At 38.1% G+C, this 13,608-nt stretch overlaps 1 protein-coding gene across 2 annotated transcripts in view; it reads left to right on the forward strand.

The window, feature by feature from the left end:
* BORCS5 (BLOC-1 related complex subunit 5) overlaps positions 1 to 13,608 on the forward strand; it is an 86,344-nt gene that overhangs the window by 50,056 nt on the left and 22,680 nt on the right. For both annotated transcript variants that reach the window (XR_014895954.1, XM_085305919.1), the window contains exon 3: positions 1,967 to 2,124. Coding sequence is in view for 1 of the 2 variants with exons in the window: in XM_085305919.1 (XP_085162045.1) it covers positions 1,967 to 2,124 (158 nt within the window). In the remaining variant the exon portion in view is untranslated. The remainder of the gene's footprint in view (positions 1 to 1,966; positions 2,125 to 13,608) is intronic.

A 13,608-nucleotide genomic window follows, 5' to 3' on the forward strand; every position in this document is an offset into this window, starting at 1 on the left:
TTTTTTTCCTTTTTTGTTTGTTTTTTGTTTTTTGTGTTTTTTTTGTTTGTTTGTTTTTTGTTTTTTTCCTGAAGATCTGTTATTAAACTGAGGAGCACTGGAGCATATAAGGTGTATGTATGAAAAGTCTTATTTCCTTCAGTGGGATTGTTGCCACTGGATTTTACACTTCAGTTGAAAAGAGGCTTGAAAGATTTGCAATTGCTATTGTTGGACCTAGGATTTTGCTCCAGGTGATTCTTTCTGGAACATAAACATAATTGGACTATTGCCAGCATGGGGTTTGGAGATCACCTGGGTAATTGTCTAGTTCCTTCCTGGCTTCTTGGCTCAGGTGTATCACTGGAGTGGGCAACAAGTCTGCAAAGCAAAATGAATCCCCCCCCCCCAGTAAGAGGAAAGGAAGAGCTTTGTGTGAAGGGAAGCTGAGAGCATCTTGAGAAAATAAAAATAGTGCTGAGCTGATACAAAGCAAACCTCATTTGCCATATTGGGTAACATTATCCTAGTTTTGTTTTCATTGCTGTTTAAAGATGTTTTCGAAGATATTTAACCTTCTCAAATTAGGATAATTCTGACTTTAAGTCTTGTTTTCTGTTTTGTTCATGAGTCTCTTGGCAAGCATTTGATGTCCCAATTTGTTTGTAGCTTCCAATAGGCATGTGGGCCATTCAAAATAGTTTCCATTTCCCAGTGAGGTGCATTCTTAGAAGTACTTTTCCAATCCAAATACCTTGCATTTCTTAGTTTTTTTAATTGCTTAGTGGAATACTTGCTTACATTTGTTATTTTAATGTCTTTTCCTGTTGGTAAACTGAGMGCCCCAAAAGGCACATGCATGCAGTCACAATATTCAGTTTATACAGCCAGATGGATATTTTGGGGGAAAGAMAATTGTATGTGTATGCTGTTTGTCACAGCTGGTATTCCAACAAGAAAAAAGTTTCTCTAATGCTGAAGGAAAACAAAATGAAAATAAATAAATCAAAATAGCATAAAAGGATGACCTTAGCATTTAGCATCATTTTTTTCCAGATATTTTAGGGAAAGTTGACAGAATGACACACACACTATAGCTCAGAAAAGGCTCTCAGTTGGCACTACGCAAGCAACAGAGAATGGTCAGAAGAAATTTCTTTGGAGAGTTTTGCCATTTGCTCCTCTGRATGTTGCCAGAGTCACAATTTTAAGTCTCAAACCTTCTTTTTGTGTGTATGTGAGCTTTTTGTAAAACCTAAAGTCATGTGAGTAGGTAAGGATCTTAATTTAAAGAAATATACATTCCTAGTCTTTGGAATTATATAGAAAAATCTTTAAAGATTTTTTAAAGTGTTCTGAAGTCTCAAAAAAGCAAGGTAGGCAAAACATGGACATTTCACCTTAACTTTTAATTTAACGTAACATTTCTTATTCAACTTTCTTTTAGGGGACAAGGGGATTTTTAATGATTTTTTTAACTCTAGGTCTGACAGTATGATTCTAGTAAAAATAGTGAGATTCTCAGACCCTTTGGGGAATGGAGAACTTGGCTTCCTTCTCTTCTGATGTATGTAAATTAGGAGAGGGTTAGTTTTTAAGAGTTCAGAATAGTTTGTGAAGGAGAAGAAACAGGATTTGCATTATGTGACATTTCACTGAAAACCAAGCTCTTTTACATTATGGCACTGCTGTTTTTAAGTTCTGTAAAGAAGGGCTGAGCTATGTGATGAAGTGTTCTTTACACTACTTCTGTGGATTCTAAATGTCCGTAAATCTTCAATACCTGCYCTTCCCTGCTCATTTTTATACTCCACTGGACTATTACATTACTGATGTCCATTCAATAGTCCTCAATCCTGAATTATTTCTTAATGACCTCTTTGAAAGCTTTCCATCTGAATTTTGTGCTGCTGTCTCTCTACTTACCATTGAATTGTTTAGTTATATAAGCAGTCAGGTTAACTCCTTTCCTTCCTGTGCCTTCTAGGACTTCTCAGTGGGCAGACCTCTCCGACCAATGCCAAACTGGAGAAGCTGGACCCTCAACAGGTGCTGCAGCTCTGTCTCCGGTACCAAGACCATCTTCACCAGTGTGCAGAAGCAGTTGCCTTTGACCAGAACGCATTAGTGAAGCGCATTAAGGAGGTACTGCCCAYGGAGAGCGTGGCTTCTGGTGGGGAAGGGCTCAGGGGCCCTAGCATGTCTGTCTTGAGCTGTGAAAGCCAGTGTGTCCTGTAGAAGTCATTGGGTCACCTGTAGCACTCTATTTTAAAATAAACCCTATAGAGAAACAGTATGTATACATTTCATGCAGAGAAGTTTCCTGACTTTCACAGTGATTACCTTTACATGGTACGTTTATTGGTTATTCTCTCTGGTTCCTGGCTCTAAGCAATGTGTGTTCCTCTAGTATTTACAGTACCATGAGTAACTGTTAAAGAAGTTGGGAGTTTTTAAAGGTAATCTTCTTTATTTAGGACCTGTATGCTTAACATTTTGTTTTGCATCATGGCTAAGCTCTTATTCAAGGAAAGAAATAGTTATCTTCTATGGTTGGGGAGAGTAGTACTTCTTTCTTGCTTCAGTGGAGCTCTATCCTTGTTTTCTAAGCCCATAACAAGCTGTCTCTTCTCTGACCCATGTCACTTTTCATTCCTACCTCCTCTAGAAGGCCTAGAGGATCCAAACTTAGCCCATATCAGGACACAGAATATCCTATTATAGTCCAGAGAAGCTGAATGTCTGTAGAAACAATTGAAAGCAAACAACAAACAAATCCTTGTTACATATGCCTTATTTCTGCTGTCTAGGCAGAGAAGAGAAGGTGTCATCAGAAACAAGAGCGTAGAGTTGAAAATGCCAATTGGGGAAAAGAAGCTGGGCCTGGCTATAGTTGAAGAGATAGTTGGATGGTAGACAGCAAGTACGCAGCAGGGAAAATAGCAACTAAAAAACAGAACAGGTGAGAGGAAGACATGGAATTTTTCTCTTAAATTATAATCAAATACAAATGCATGCCTTTTAGTGGTCATTTCAACTACAGAATTCTTGAAGAAAATCAAGCTCCCTTTTGTATATATATAGAATTATGGCCTGAATTTGAGTTGTGCCTTTCTGAACACTTTAGATAATACTTCTGATTTATCACTCAGCAAATCAAAATTACTCCCCCAGAGGCATATTACAGGGTTATTTCTTCGCATTCTGTGACTACATTGTAGTCCTGATTTATTATTTAGAGAGATCTTCCTTTGCTGTTATGAAGTACATTGACTTTACTGATCAGGCACAGGGAGCATAAGACAAATCCTATGAAAGATAAGTGTGCTGCTTCTGACAGTATCAAATTTAGGAATGTGCTTTTTGACTTATATCCATTCCTAGGATGGTCAGCCTGGAACTTTCTCATGTGTATAACTACTGATGTTGTAAGCAATAGAATGACTGACAGTTTGTTAAATTCAAGATAGAGTGGCATAAGAGGAGATGCTATTTGAAAGTGGTTTCTTATGTGTTCATGGTGCATTGAATAACCAATGAGTGTTGCGTTTGTCAATAGTCTGAGACCAAATACCTTTCAATGTCAAAATAAGTATTTTTGGATAGGTCGTTTATTTTTACTCTTACTCTGTAATGAATGACATTGATTCATTGTTGTTATATTGGGTTAGAGTTAAGAAATCTCACACGAAGAACTGATAAACGTGATTCATAGGCTGTTTTGAGAAGCTGCTGTCACCATAAAGTGGTAACTCCGAAATAGCATGGGAACCATTTAAGCAAAGGCCCCTTTTCACTTTGGTGTATCAATAGTTGAGGCCAGCTACTGCACAAGATGTAAAGATGTTTGCAGATGTTGATGACTCAGATCACACAATCTCAGAMCAGGGATTTAATTACCAACCTAATGTCAGTGTGCTGTATTAATCCAAGTAGATCGCAATTCTTCTGATTATTAAAGTGTGAGAGTGAATATCAGTATGATTTAAAGTCATGGTGGACTCTACTATTGATTTTCTAAAAAATGCAACCTTAATTAGTTGGAATTGCTTTCTGTTGGGCAAGTGGCAGTTGCATTTAAATCAGTGATGGTGATAAAGCTAACATTTTTTTTTCATGGAAAATAAACAGTACTATGCTATTAGGTTGATATTGTCCCTGACATCTTGATCACTGTCTCCTCTACAACTAAGTGAAGGAAAAGTGGATGAATCTTTAACTTGGGCAACTGGCAAATCCGTTCCTATTTTTTTGTCACAGCACTTAAGTAACTTCAGATGCTTTGAATCCCTCTGCCAGATCTGGTGGGTTTTTACTGTTCATTTTCCTAATAATTTTTTAAATGTTTTTCTTGCAGTGGCTGTTCTGCATGTGTGTTCTGGAGTAACCGGGTGGGACCCACTTAGCTCAAATCATTCTTTCCAAATTGTTTGGGCTCTCTTTAGTGCACTAAATTGAACCGGTGTTGACAGTTGTTGACAACAAAGGGTGTAGCTGAACTGGAGCAGAATAGGTCTCTAGCTGCAAGTGTAGACAAAGAAAATCACATTTGACTGCGCCCATTTGTCAGCAAGGATTTAGTTTTGCAGTGTAGATAAAGTTTTGGTAAAGAGTAAAGGATAAAAAAGAATATGAAGTGTATTGTGAAAAATGTACTGTGTGTATGAACTAGAGTGAGTGAATTTTTATTCTCACTTTAGTTGTCAGTGTTTCCTTTTTTCCTTTTTTTAACTGGGATGTAGTGGACTCTTTTTTTTTTCTTCTGAAAATAGACTATTACCAAGGGACTAGTGCTTTTAACTTTCCTACAAAATGTTGGTAAGCTTCAACTCTTGCTTTCTGCTATTTATCTCAGGGCTGTTCACTTTTCACAGACTTTCACTGACTATCTTCAATTTGTAATAGTCTTACTGTATAGTATTCTACAGTCACATTGACTGCAGCTAGTATTTTTWAAAAAATTTTCCTTGACAGAATGTCCCAGGATAAGTCTCTCTTGCTTATTGTCCATGTGTCCAGAAAAAACAATTTCCTGTTTTTTTGGCTCAAAGAACTGCTGCAAATTTATTGGTTCTTGGTAACTCGTTACTGGTTGGAGTAGTTTTTAAAGCAGTCCACAATCTAAATTAAAATGATTCTTAATTGAAAAGGGAATAATTTAAGGAAAACAAAAAACCTTGTGTGTCAGTAGTTGCTATAGCTGGTCTAGGTAGACCCATCTGTGTGTTCCCTTACTTTGGGGACCACAGCAGTCTGGCTGTGCTCTCTATCCCATTTCCAAGAGTAACCAGAGTTGCCTTGCAGCGGGTCAGCTAGAGCCGTGTAGTCTCCTAAATTGAGTTCCTTTGCATTTTCCAGCTTTCTTTGACTGTTCTCTGTCTCAAAGAATTATAGTTCGTCAAATGTTTCCTTGGAGGGGAAGGAATTGAAGGTGTGATTGAAGGTAGTTGGCCCAGGTATTTATGTTCAGCAGTTACACTTACTTGTATCTTAACTGTCCAGTTTTGGAAGAGATTGATTTTACCACAATAGTCTTTGACTTCACTGCCATAAAAAGGGATATGCTTGCATCTTTTCAGGGAAACGTAACCAATATGCATTAAATATTATGTTTTGTATTAATTTTTGGCAGCTGACTCACCATCTGTTGCAATACAGCATTAATTCCAGGACCAATGAAATATTAAATATTCCTTTTATTTTTTCCCCTTATCTGTTTGAAAAATAGCAGAACAGCAATTTGAGATTTGTGTGTGTGCTAATTCATGCTTATGGCATCTGACAATATTTGACAATTTCCAAAGAAAAAGCCTATGTCTCGCCTTTTCTGGGTGATATGTCTGCCTTTTGGCATTTTGTAGGGTAAAAATTACTAGTCTGTTGGATTAATCATCCTACTGTTGATTTCTGTGAACCTACTGTTCAGATGGGTCTGGGAAAAGGATCTGGTTTGTCTGCTGATGGTATGTGGGACCTAGTGAGCTTGTTAATTTGTATAAACTAAGAAAAGAATATTTTTAAAAAATAATAATGCATTATAAAATGCTAATATAGAAAAGGCAGTAATAGCTAGTTAGCAGGTTAAAATGATCTTACCTACATGTTGGGGTTTTTATTGCAGAACGTTTAGTGATGGGGGCAGAGTTGCGACACCTTATAAAAGGATGTGATAATTATGGCTAAAAATCAGGTCTGAACCATGGCTTGCTTAACAGAGATAAAACAGTCCCAGTCTGCTTATTCGAGTGTTGCACTGGATCCCGTAATACAAAATCTCTCTTTAGTATATGTCTGTATATGAGGAGAAAAGGCTATACTGCGGGGGGTTTTTTTGTTGTTTCTGTGGTGGATTGAGGGTCCTGGCTGTAGACGGAAGATCCCTGCGTCCCATTTCTGCCTCTGCTGTGACAATGCTGTAGGTCTGTGTTATAACTAGCTTAAAATGTTGAGCAACTCCAGCTGCCACTGGGCTTTTGGGGATTGTGTGCTCTCTCGTCCAGAAGTGTCTGCCTCGTTTTGTCATCTGTAAAATGGAGGGTTTCTGTGAAGATTAGTTTGAAGATAAATATTGACCAGTAGTAAATATTAGGTATGAGGTTGGAAGGGAGAAATAAATGAAGCTTGGAGAGTGTTGTTAGAATCCAGACATTAATATCAGTTACTGGCATGCTACATAGCAAATTGCAGTGTATGGYTTGCTTTTTCAATGTATTGACTCATTTTGTTGAACGAATATTCCAGAATAGTATATGCATGGATTTCTTTTAACAGCTTGCTGGAAAAACTAATTGTAATAGGTTTCTCTCGTATGTAGTTAAGATATCCAGAAATATACCCTTAAAATTTGGCTAGTAAATAACTTTTGCAGCTCCTCATAAACCAGTTTCTTCCAATACATTTCAGCTGTTTAGGATTACTAGATAAGAATTAAATTATGTTATTTCATATAAGCAGCAAGTCTAGTGCATTAGTGTCAACAAGAAAACATAATTTCAAATCATCAAATATCATATAGGTTTTGAGAAGCATTATGTACAAGTGCATTTCAACTTATCCCCTATACTTGAGGCTCATAAACTTCTAATTCAGCCATCCACGTCATCATACATTTGAAGTAAAACATGCTAAACACTTTGGGGACTTAGGAATTTTAGTTTATTTTTTGTGAATGCCTTGTGGCCTTTTGACTTTTATTGCAAATATGTTGTTTTTGTGGCCTTTTATTTTTAGAATAGATGTGCTACCTGATGGAAGAATATGCTGGGGAATGTGACCAGCAGAGATCATCAATGTTGTTTTGCTCTAACCTGAGGAAAGGATGGATTTGCAATGGGTAAGGCCATTGGCTTTGGACCCCTCCCTTTCCAGAGGCTGAGGGGTGAGAGTGGTAGGGAGAGCTTGTAAAGATTTGAAGTTCCTCAGTGGGGAGTTAAGGGCAAGGTATGTTGAAGGTAGTGGTAAAGGAAAAAGCTCTCTAAACATGAGATGCAGGTCCATCAACAAAATGAATGTTGAGCCAGAAACCTTGGAGAGACCTTACCTGGCTTAAAGGGCTGCTCAGACCAAGATTTTTGGATGGATTGTATTGAGCTGCATATTTGTTTTCTGTGAGAYTGGAGCTCTGTGCAGCAGTTAGACTGAGGATGTGTATGTGCTGCAAGCACAGGAGGTTTGCACTAAATAATGTACCATGCTAGTCGCTTTTCTTAGCATTGAGTCTGCTGGAGCAGACAGCTTCAGATCCTAAAGGATTCATGCAGTGTTCTGGTCACAACTGACCAGTGTCTCTTCTGAGAATGGACTAGATGTATGATAAGTATTGTGGAGGTGYGTTTCTGTTCTTTTTCAGGTTAGCTTGATTTTTAGTACTCTGAATGTCAGACCTTTGTTGCTGTTATTGTTAGTTAAGATTTCCCTGTAGGTGGTAAGGTTTTATTTCAGGTATCAGAGCTGTGTCTCCAGAACTATTTATGAAACTGGTTTTCAGCAGATGTGCCCTGAGAATGGAAGAATTTGGTGCATTAAATATATTCTTTAGTGCCTTGGAATTACAAGATTGCTGAGGACTATGGCAATCTATCAAGCTCTTTATTTCTCTTTTCTTCTCTGATGAAGTATTATTTATAAAGAATGGCATTTTAACTGAGCAGGCACCATCATGCAGAAATAAATAAGCAGTGCTGTTGAGCTGGGAACTGCAGTCATGTCCTTTAGTTGATGTCGGTTTTCTTCTTCTAGCTCAGTGTGCTAGTAGCTGGAGTTCTGGAGTAGCAGAGAAATCTTTCAACCAGCCAGAATCAAAACAGGAAACTGCTTTTGAAATGGCTCCACAATCATCATTTTAATACATAAAATAGATATCGTGCTGTGTATGCACTATGCAAATGGCCAGTGCTCTTCTGTATGTGAACTTTATGAAGTGATCTAGCAGTTATTAAGGAAAAAGAGAGATTGTTTAGACTGGAATCTGTTGTATTAACATACAGTGCTTCATCTGGCATCATTAAAAAAACAGTTTCTCATCCTAAAAAATGTGTGCAAAACCAGTTTAACCATGTTCCTGTCTCTTGTTTTCTGTGCTTGGGTTTCTTATAGACTTTTGGGAAAAGGTGAGAACTGAAACGCAATCCTTTCCACTATCAGATTTCCAAGAAAGGATAGAAAATAAGCAAACATCGTGCAGCCAGAAAGATTTACATTACTATAAAAAATAGGCACTTGAAAGACTGTCACAATCTAGCATGCTAAGCCTTATCTTAACCCTTTTAGCAATATTAGTTCATGGAGCTTATGGTTATCAGGTGCAAGAAAAAGAGTTTAGTTTCCTTTCAGGGCTTGTTTAAAGTGGGAGATTTCTTATTCTAGCTTTGTTTCCCCAGGTTAAAAACCACAACAATAAATCTCCCTCCTATAAAATATTGTAGAGCTTCAAATAGGAGTAAAAAGATTTGAAGCTCATTCCAGAGTTAGTGCATGTGATTCTGAATTTGTGCATGGAACAAGCTTGCCGAGATGTAAAAAAAGCAACCCTCAATCTGAGGGGTATCTGGCAAGATATTGCCAGAAGAAATAGAAATGTAGCTACGGCGTATTGGCCAAGGCTGTGTGATGACCTCCTGTGACGTGCTGTTCATCTGTTCATCGCTACGTTTGAGGAAGGAGAGCTCATGGCACAGGAGAAGGGTGACAAGGTTGTCCATAGAGTGGAGAAGCTTTGGGAGGAAACTGGAACAGCTTTACTTGATTGGCTTAGCAAAATGAAGACCAAAAATGGTATGACATCTCTTTTGAGATTAGTCTGAGGTTCACACAGGTTAAAAATGCCCTTCCCCCTCCCCGATAGTCTATGTTGATACAGGAAGAGTCATTTACACACTTTCATTCTTAATGATTACTTCATGTTTCAGTGTTGAATAGAAATTTTCAAGGTCTCATCTCTATTCCTGAGAATTGAGTTTTTATTTTGTTTTGTGTTTCTGGAATGTTAACTAAAAGCTGCTCAGCAGTTTGACGCTCGTTTTAGATATCTTGGCTGATGTTACTGGCAAATATTTGGAGTTGTGTTGTTTTGATTATTTAAAGATGCTAGTGGTAGTTTGGGGATGGGGGCAGGAGTTGACCTTGTGGTAACAAACCCTATAGTTAGCATTTTAATGTAAATCAGATGTGATCTGCAAAAATGATTTCATGTTGAAAGAATTACAAAGCCTCAGCGCAAGCAATCTGTCGATCTTGCTCTTTACAAAGAGTAGAGTTTGTTTCTTAATGTTTATTTGACGCAGGGACTTGTGTGTTTCTGTATGAGAACACTATTAGCAGTTATTTCAGCACTACTCGGGAGATAGGAAAAATATCATGTATTGGTAATTAGTTGCTGTGGGCCTTGTTCCTGACTGATATGACATCTGTCTCTGGGACCTAATATCAGACCTTTGTCAAGTGTATTAACTATGCCAGACTGTAGTGTAGTGGACAAGAAATGTGATTTACTGGAAGAGGAAGCGATCCATTCGAGGAGCAATTACCGAGACTGGTAGATTATTCAAAAAATAAGATCCCGGATCAAATGAATTTCAGCTGAAGAAGATGCTCATGTATTTGCACAGCAATATGTGACAAAAGAATTTATGGGGTTTTTAAGGTTGTAGAAGATTCTTGGATTGTAGCCTTCCCTTTTGTTTAATGTAGTCCATAGAATTTAATTCTTCATGATATCCCCTGCTAAACTTCATGGGAAGTGTAGATGGACTACAGGTTTTTTCAATTAGAAGCGCTCCTGCTGTGTATTAGTGTAAAATTTCAAGTGCCTTTTGACTTTTATTTTTTTCTAGAGATCTATTAAGAGACATGAACAAGGAGAGAGGATTATTCTGCCTTTCCTGAAAGTTGAATCCTTTGAGGCTCAATACAATAAACACAGACACTCAGAGTGGCTTAGAGATGCAACCGATTGCTTTTTGAACTCTCATCCAAATTGTTGACCTTGGTGATGGTATATTCTTCTGTTACCATACTATGAATAATAGTGTAATCCTCAGCCTATGGATTCAGAAGAGCTTGCTGTGATGATTTCCTTGAGGCCTTCCTGAAGCAAAAGACACACTAGCAACTGTGGTGACCTCCAGAGAAGTGCTGGGACCTTTGAGCTTCAGCTATGTGGAAATATGATGGAGGAGTCGGTCTTAAAGGTGACTGTTCTGGAGATGAAGGTGTTTCTCTCCTTGTCATCCTCAGGATGTAGGTTGCTCGTTCCTTTGTATTCTGTTTGGACATAAGACAGCTGGTATACAGCTTCAAAAAAATCTTTCAAAAATCTTTTAGATAATCAATTTTGAATACTCCTAGAGCTGCTGTATCAAGTTTCCTAGGAGAGAAGAAATTGGGTTTGGATATTTTGCATGAGAAGTGCGGTGTTGGAGAAAGAGCAGAAGCTTCATCTGGACTGTCAGATGTCAAGGAATCTCCACCTTCTGACTGCTGAGCCCTTGTGCCTCTGCATCTTGTACACTTCAGGCTTGCAAGTGCTCAGTCCATCTGTATAGCAGATGGTGGGGAGGTCTAATGCAGCCAGATGTGTTGAACTTCCTGAGCAAGTGCAGCATGATACTTGAAGCCATCTTTATTCCTGCAGTTTCCCAGATGAAATAAAGAGGGAGTCCTAGATAATTGTAACTTTTTGCCACTTCCTTCTCAAACTGTAGGGAACTAGTTAAAACTCAGCTGTGGCATTTTCTGAGAACAGAGGTTTGAGAGCCTTTTCTCCTGAATTAATGCTTTTCTGTAGATCATCCATGACTTGCGGAATGTCTAACCCTGGTTAAATATGGCAAAGCATACAAAATTTTGAAAGACCTTTAGTAGGACGTAGGGAAAGAAGGGATACAACTATCAGATCTCAAGTGCAAAGCTGTGAATAATACTATTAGATCAGGTGGCTTGCAAATGTAATGGTATTGCCTGTATTTTAGATAGCACCTTTTCACTTTAAAATGAAAACAGTGGCTTTTCTTGAGAAATATCTCATTAGTGATATTGGTTGTCTCTCTTCAAATTAAAACTTACTCTTGGTAGGAAGAGCAACTCTCTTAAAATAAGTCATTCTCACATGTTAAAAATCCAGAACTGATATATTAAGTAAAATCTTAATGTAAAATAACATTTGCAAATGCTGTTGTCCTTTAATATTCATGCTCTGGCTGGATATAGGTATGTTTTGAATGAGTAATATGGCATCAGTGTAAAATCAGAAATAAAGGTATTGAAGGCCCTATTTTTAAGGCAGAAATATTAGGTTGCTTCTCATGAGTTGTGTGAGTTGTCATTTAAGTAACCGATCAGTCTGTAACAGATTCAGATTTTTATTTCTCTGGGAATAGTTAATCAAAGACAGGCTAGGATTCTCTAATAAATTTCTACACTGCTTTTCTTACTAGAAATGTCTTACTACATTTCTCACTGCTATGGAAGGGAAGTTTTATGAGGACACAGAACACATCAGTTCATTAATATTACGTATTGTTAGGATGTTTGTGTGTTTGTTTCCCCTCTAAACTTTGTCACTTGGGAGAAGTGGGGGAAAAAGCATTTTTACTGCTTTGAATGTAACATTTCATAGTTTTGATAAAATTATCTTAGCTTAGAAAGTCCCAAGCTGGTCAACCCCTCCCCCCCCTTTTTTTTCACTTTGAGAGCAAAACTAGACTATTTCAATTTCCACACAGGAATAAATGAGCAGCAGTGCAGTTTCTGAGCGTCTCAGAACTGGGTATGCAAGATTCCTTTTAATGAACAACCTGTTCTTTCCAAGTAGATTTAAGGCAGCACTGTTAGATGGCACGTGTCGATGCATCTTTATATATGACTTTTGTTTCTCAGAAATGAGTTTTTAAATGCATGTAGGTTACTCTGAAAGCAGTGATTGAAAGGTCTAAAAAATGTTTTATTAGTTAAAAGTTGATGAGCTAAAAATTACAATAAGCTTTTCTATTTCAGAAAGCTTACTGATAAAATCAAGTCTTTTTAAGATTCTTGTTGTTCTGGTTATGCTTGTAAATATATTAATTCTTTGGAATCTCTTTTTTCTTTTTCCGTCTCCCCCTCCCACAGTGTCTGAAGAGAAGACTCTGAAAGGACAGTAAATTACTGTGAGGCTCTGGTGGCAGAGAGGCCTGAGGACAGGTTGTACTGTGTTAATACTATCCTGTGTCTCCTGTTAGATCTGAATTTAGTGACCTATCACAGAAATATATTTTGTTTCTTTTTACATTCATGAGGGCAGAATAGTTTGTGTTTCTTCCATGAGGTGGAATTTCCCATTTCTCGTCACAGAGCAAGCCATTACTCAAGAAAAGTAAAAAAAAAAAGGTATTGAGTTGATACTTGGTATCTGCATTGTCTGCACCCAGCAGTAACACAGCCACTGGTATGAGAAGCAAGAATAACATGGATATATGCACATCAATGGAGAATAGCCATAGAGATAAGGAAATAACAACCCCCCTATTCTGATCTAGACCTTTTGGGAGGGGGCAGGTCTGACACAGGAAGCCATGAGCAAGGAACCAGCAACACCTGGTAACACTTTGGTGACTGCACAGCTGAAGGGTCAGTTCAGCAAGTTGATCTGACAGAAAACTAAACCGCTGAAGAAAAGAGAGCCTTGAGAGAGAAGGATGGTTAGTATCCACGGTGTTGAGGGAAATGTTAGTAAGAAAAGTCCAGTAGAACATGACTGTGGTACTAGATGTTTACAAGTTGGAGAACTGGCTATAGCATCTACAGCATCAGATGGTTGCTAGTTGTCAGACTTTGCTGTCTGTTTTCTTCCACATCTGTGAGATAGGGCCCTGCCTCAAGTGTTTGGAAGTCTACTTGTTCAGTAGTGCTGAGAGGTAGGTACTGTTTGGATCATAGTTTTAGGATCCTTTTATTAGTAACAGTGATAGCAGTCTTAACTCAGGCTTCGGGGGCTACCAGTTGGCAGAGGGATTCTGGTATCTCTCAAGCAGAGCAGCCTTGAAATGGAGCCGTGATGGAGAGAGGGCTGCAGAGTTAGGACGTGGGGTGGCAACAAAAACAGCTTGGCTGACAATGCATTATACAGGAAAAAAGTACGCAAACATGTAATAG

The sequence above is a fragment of the Rhea americana genome, unplaced genomic scaffold (genome assembly GCF_003343005.1).
Source record: "Rhea americana isolate MKP2758 unplaced genomic scaffold, rheAme1 scaffold_228, whole genome shotgun sequence".
Taxonomy (NCBI): Eukaryota; Metazoa; Chordata; class Aves; order Rheiformes; family Rheidae; genus Rhea; species Rhea americana.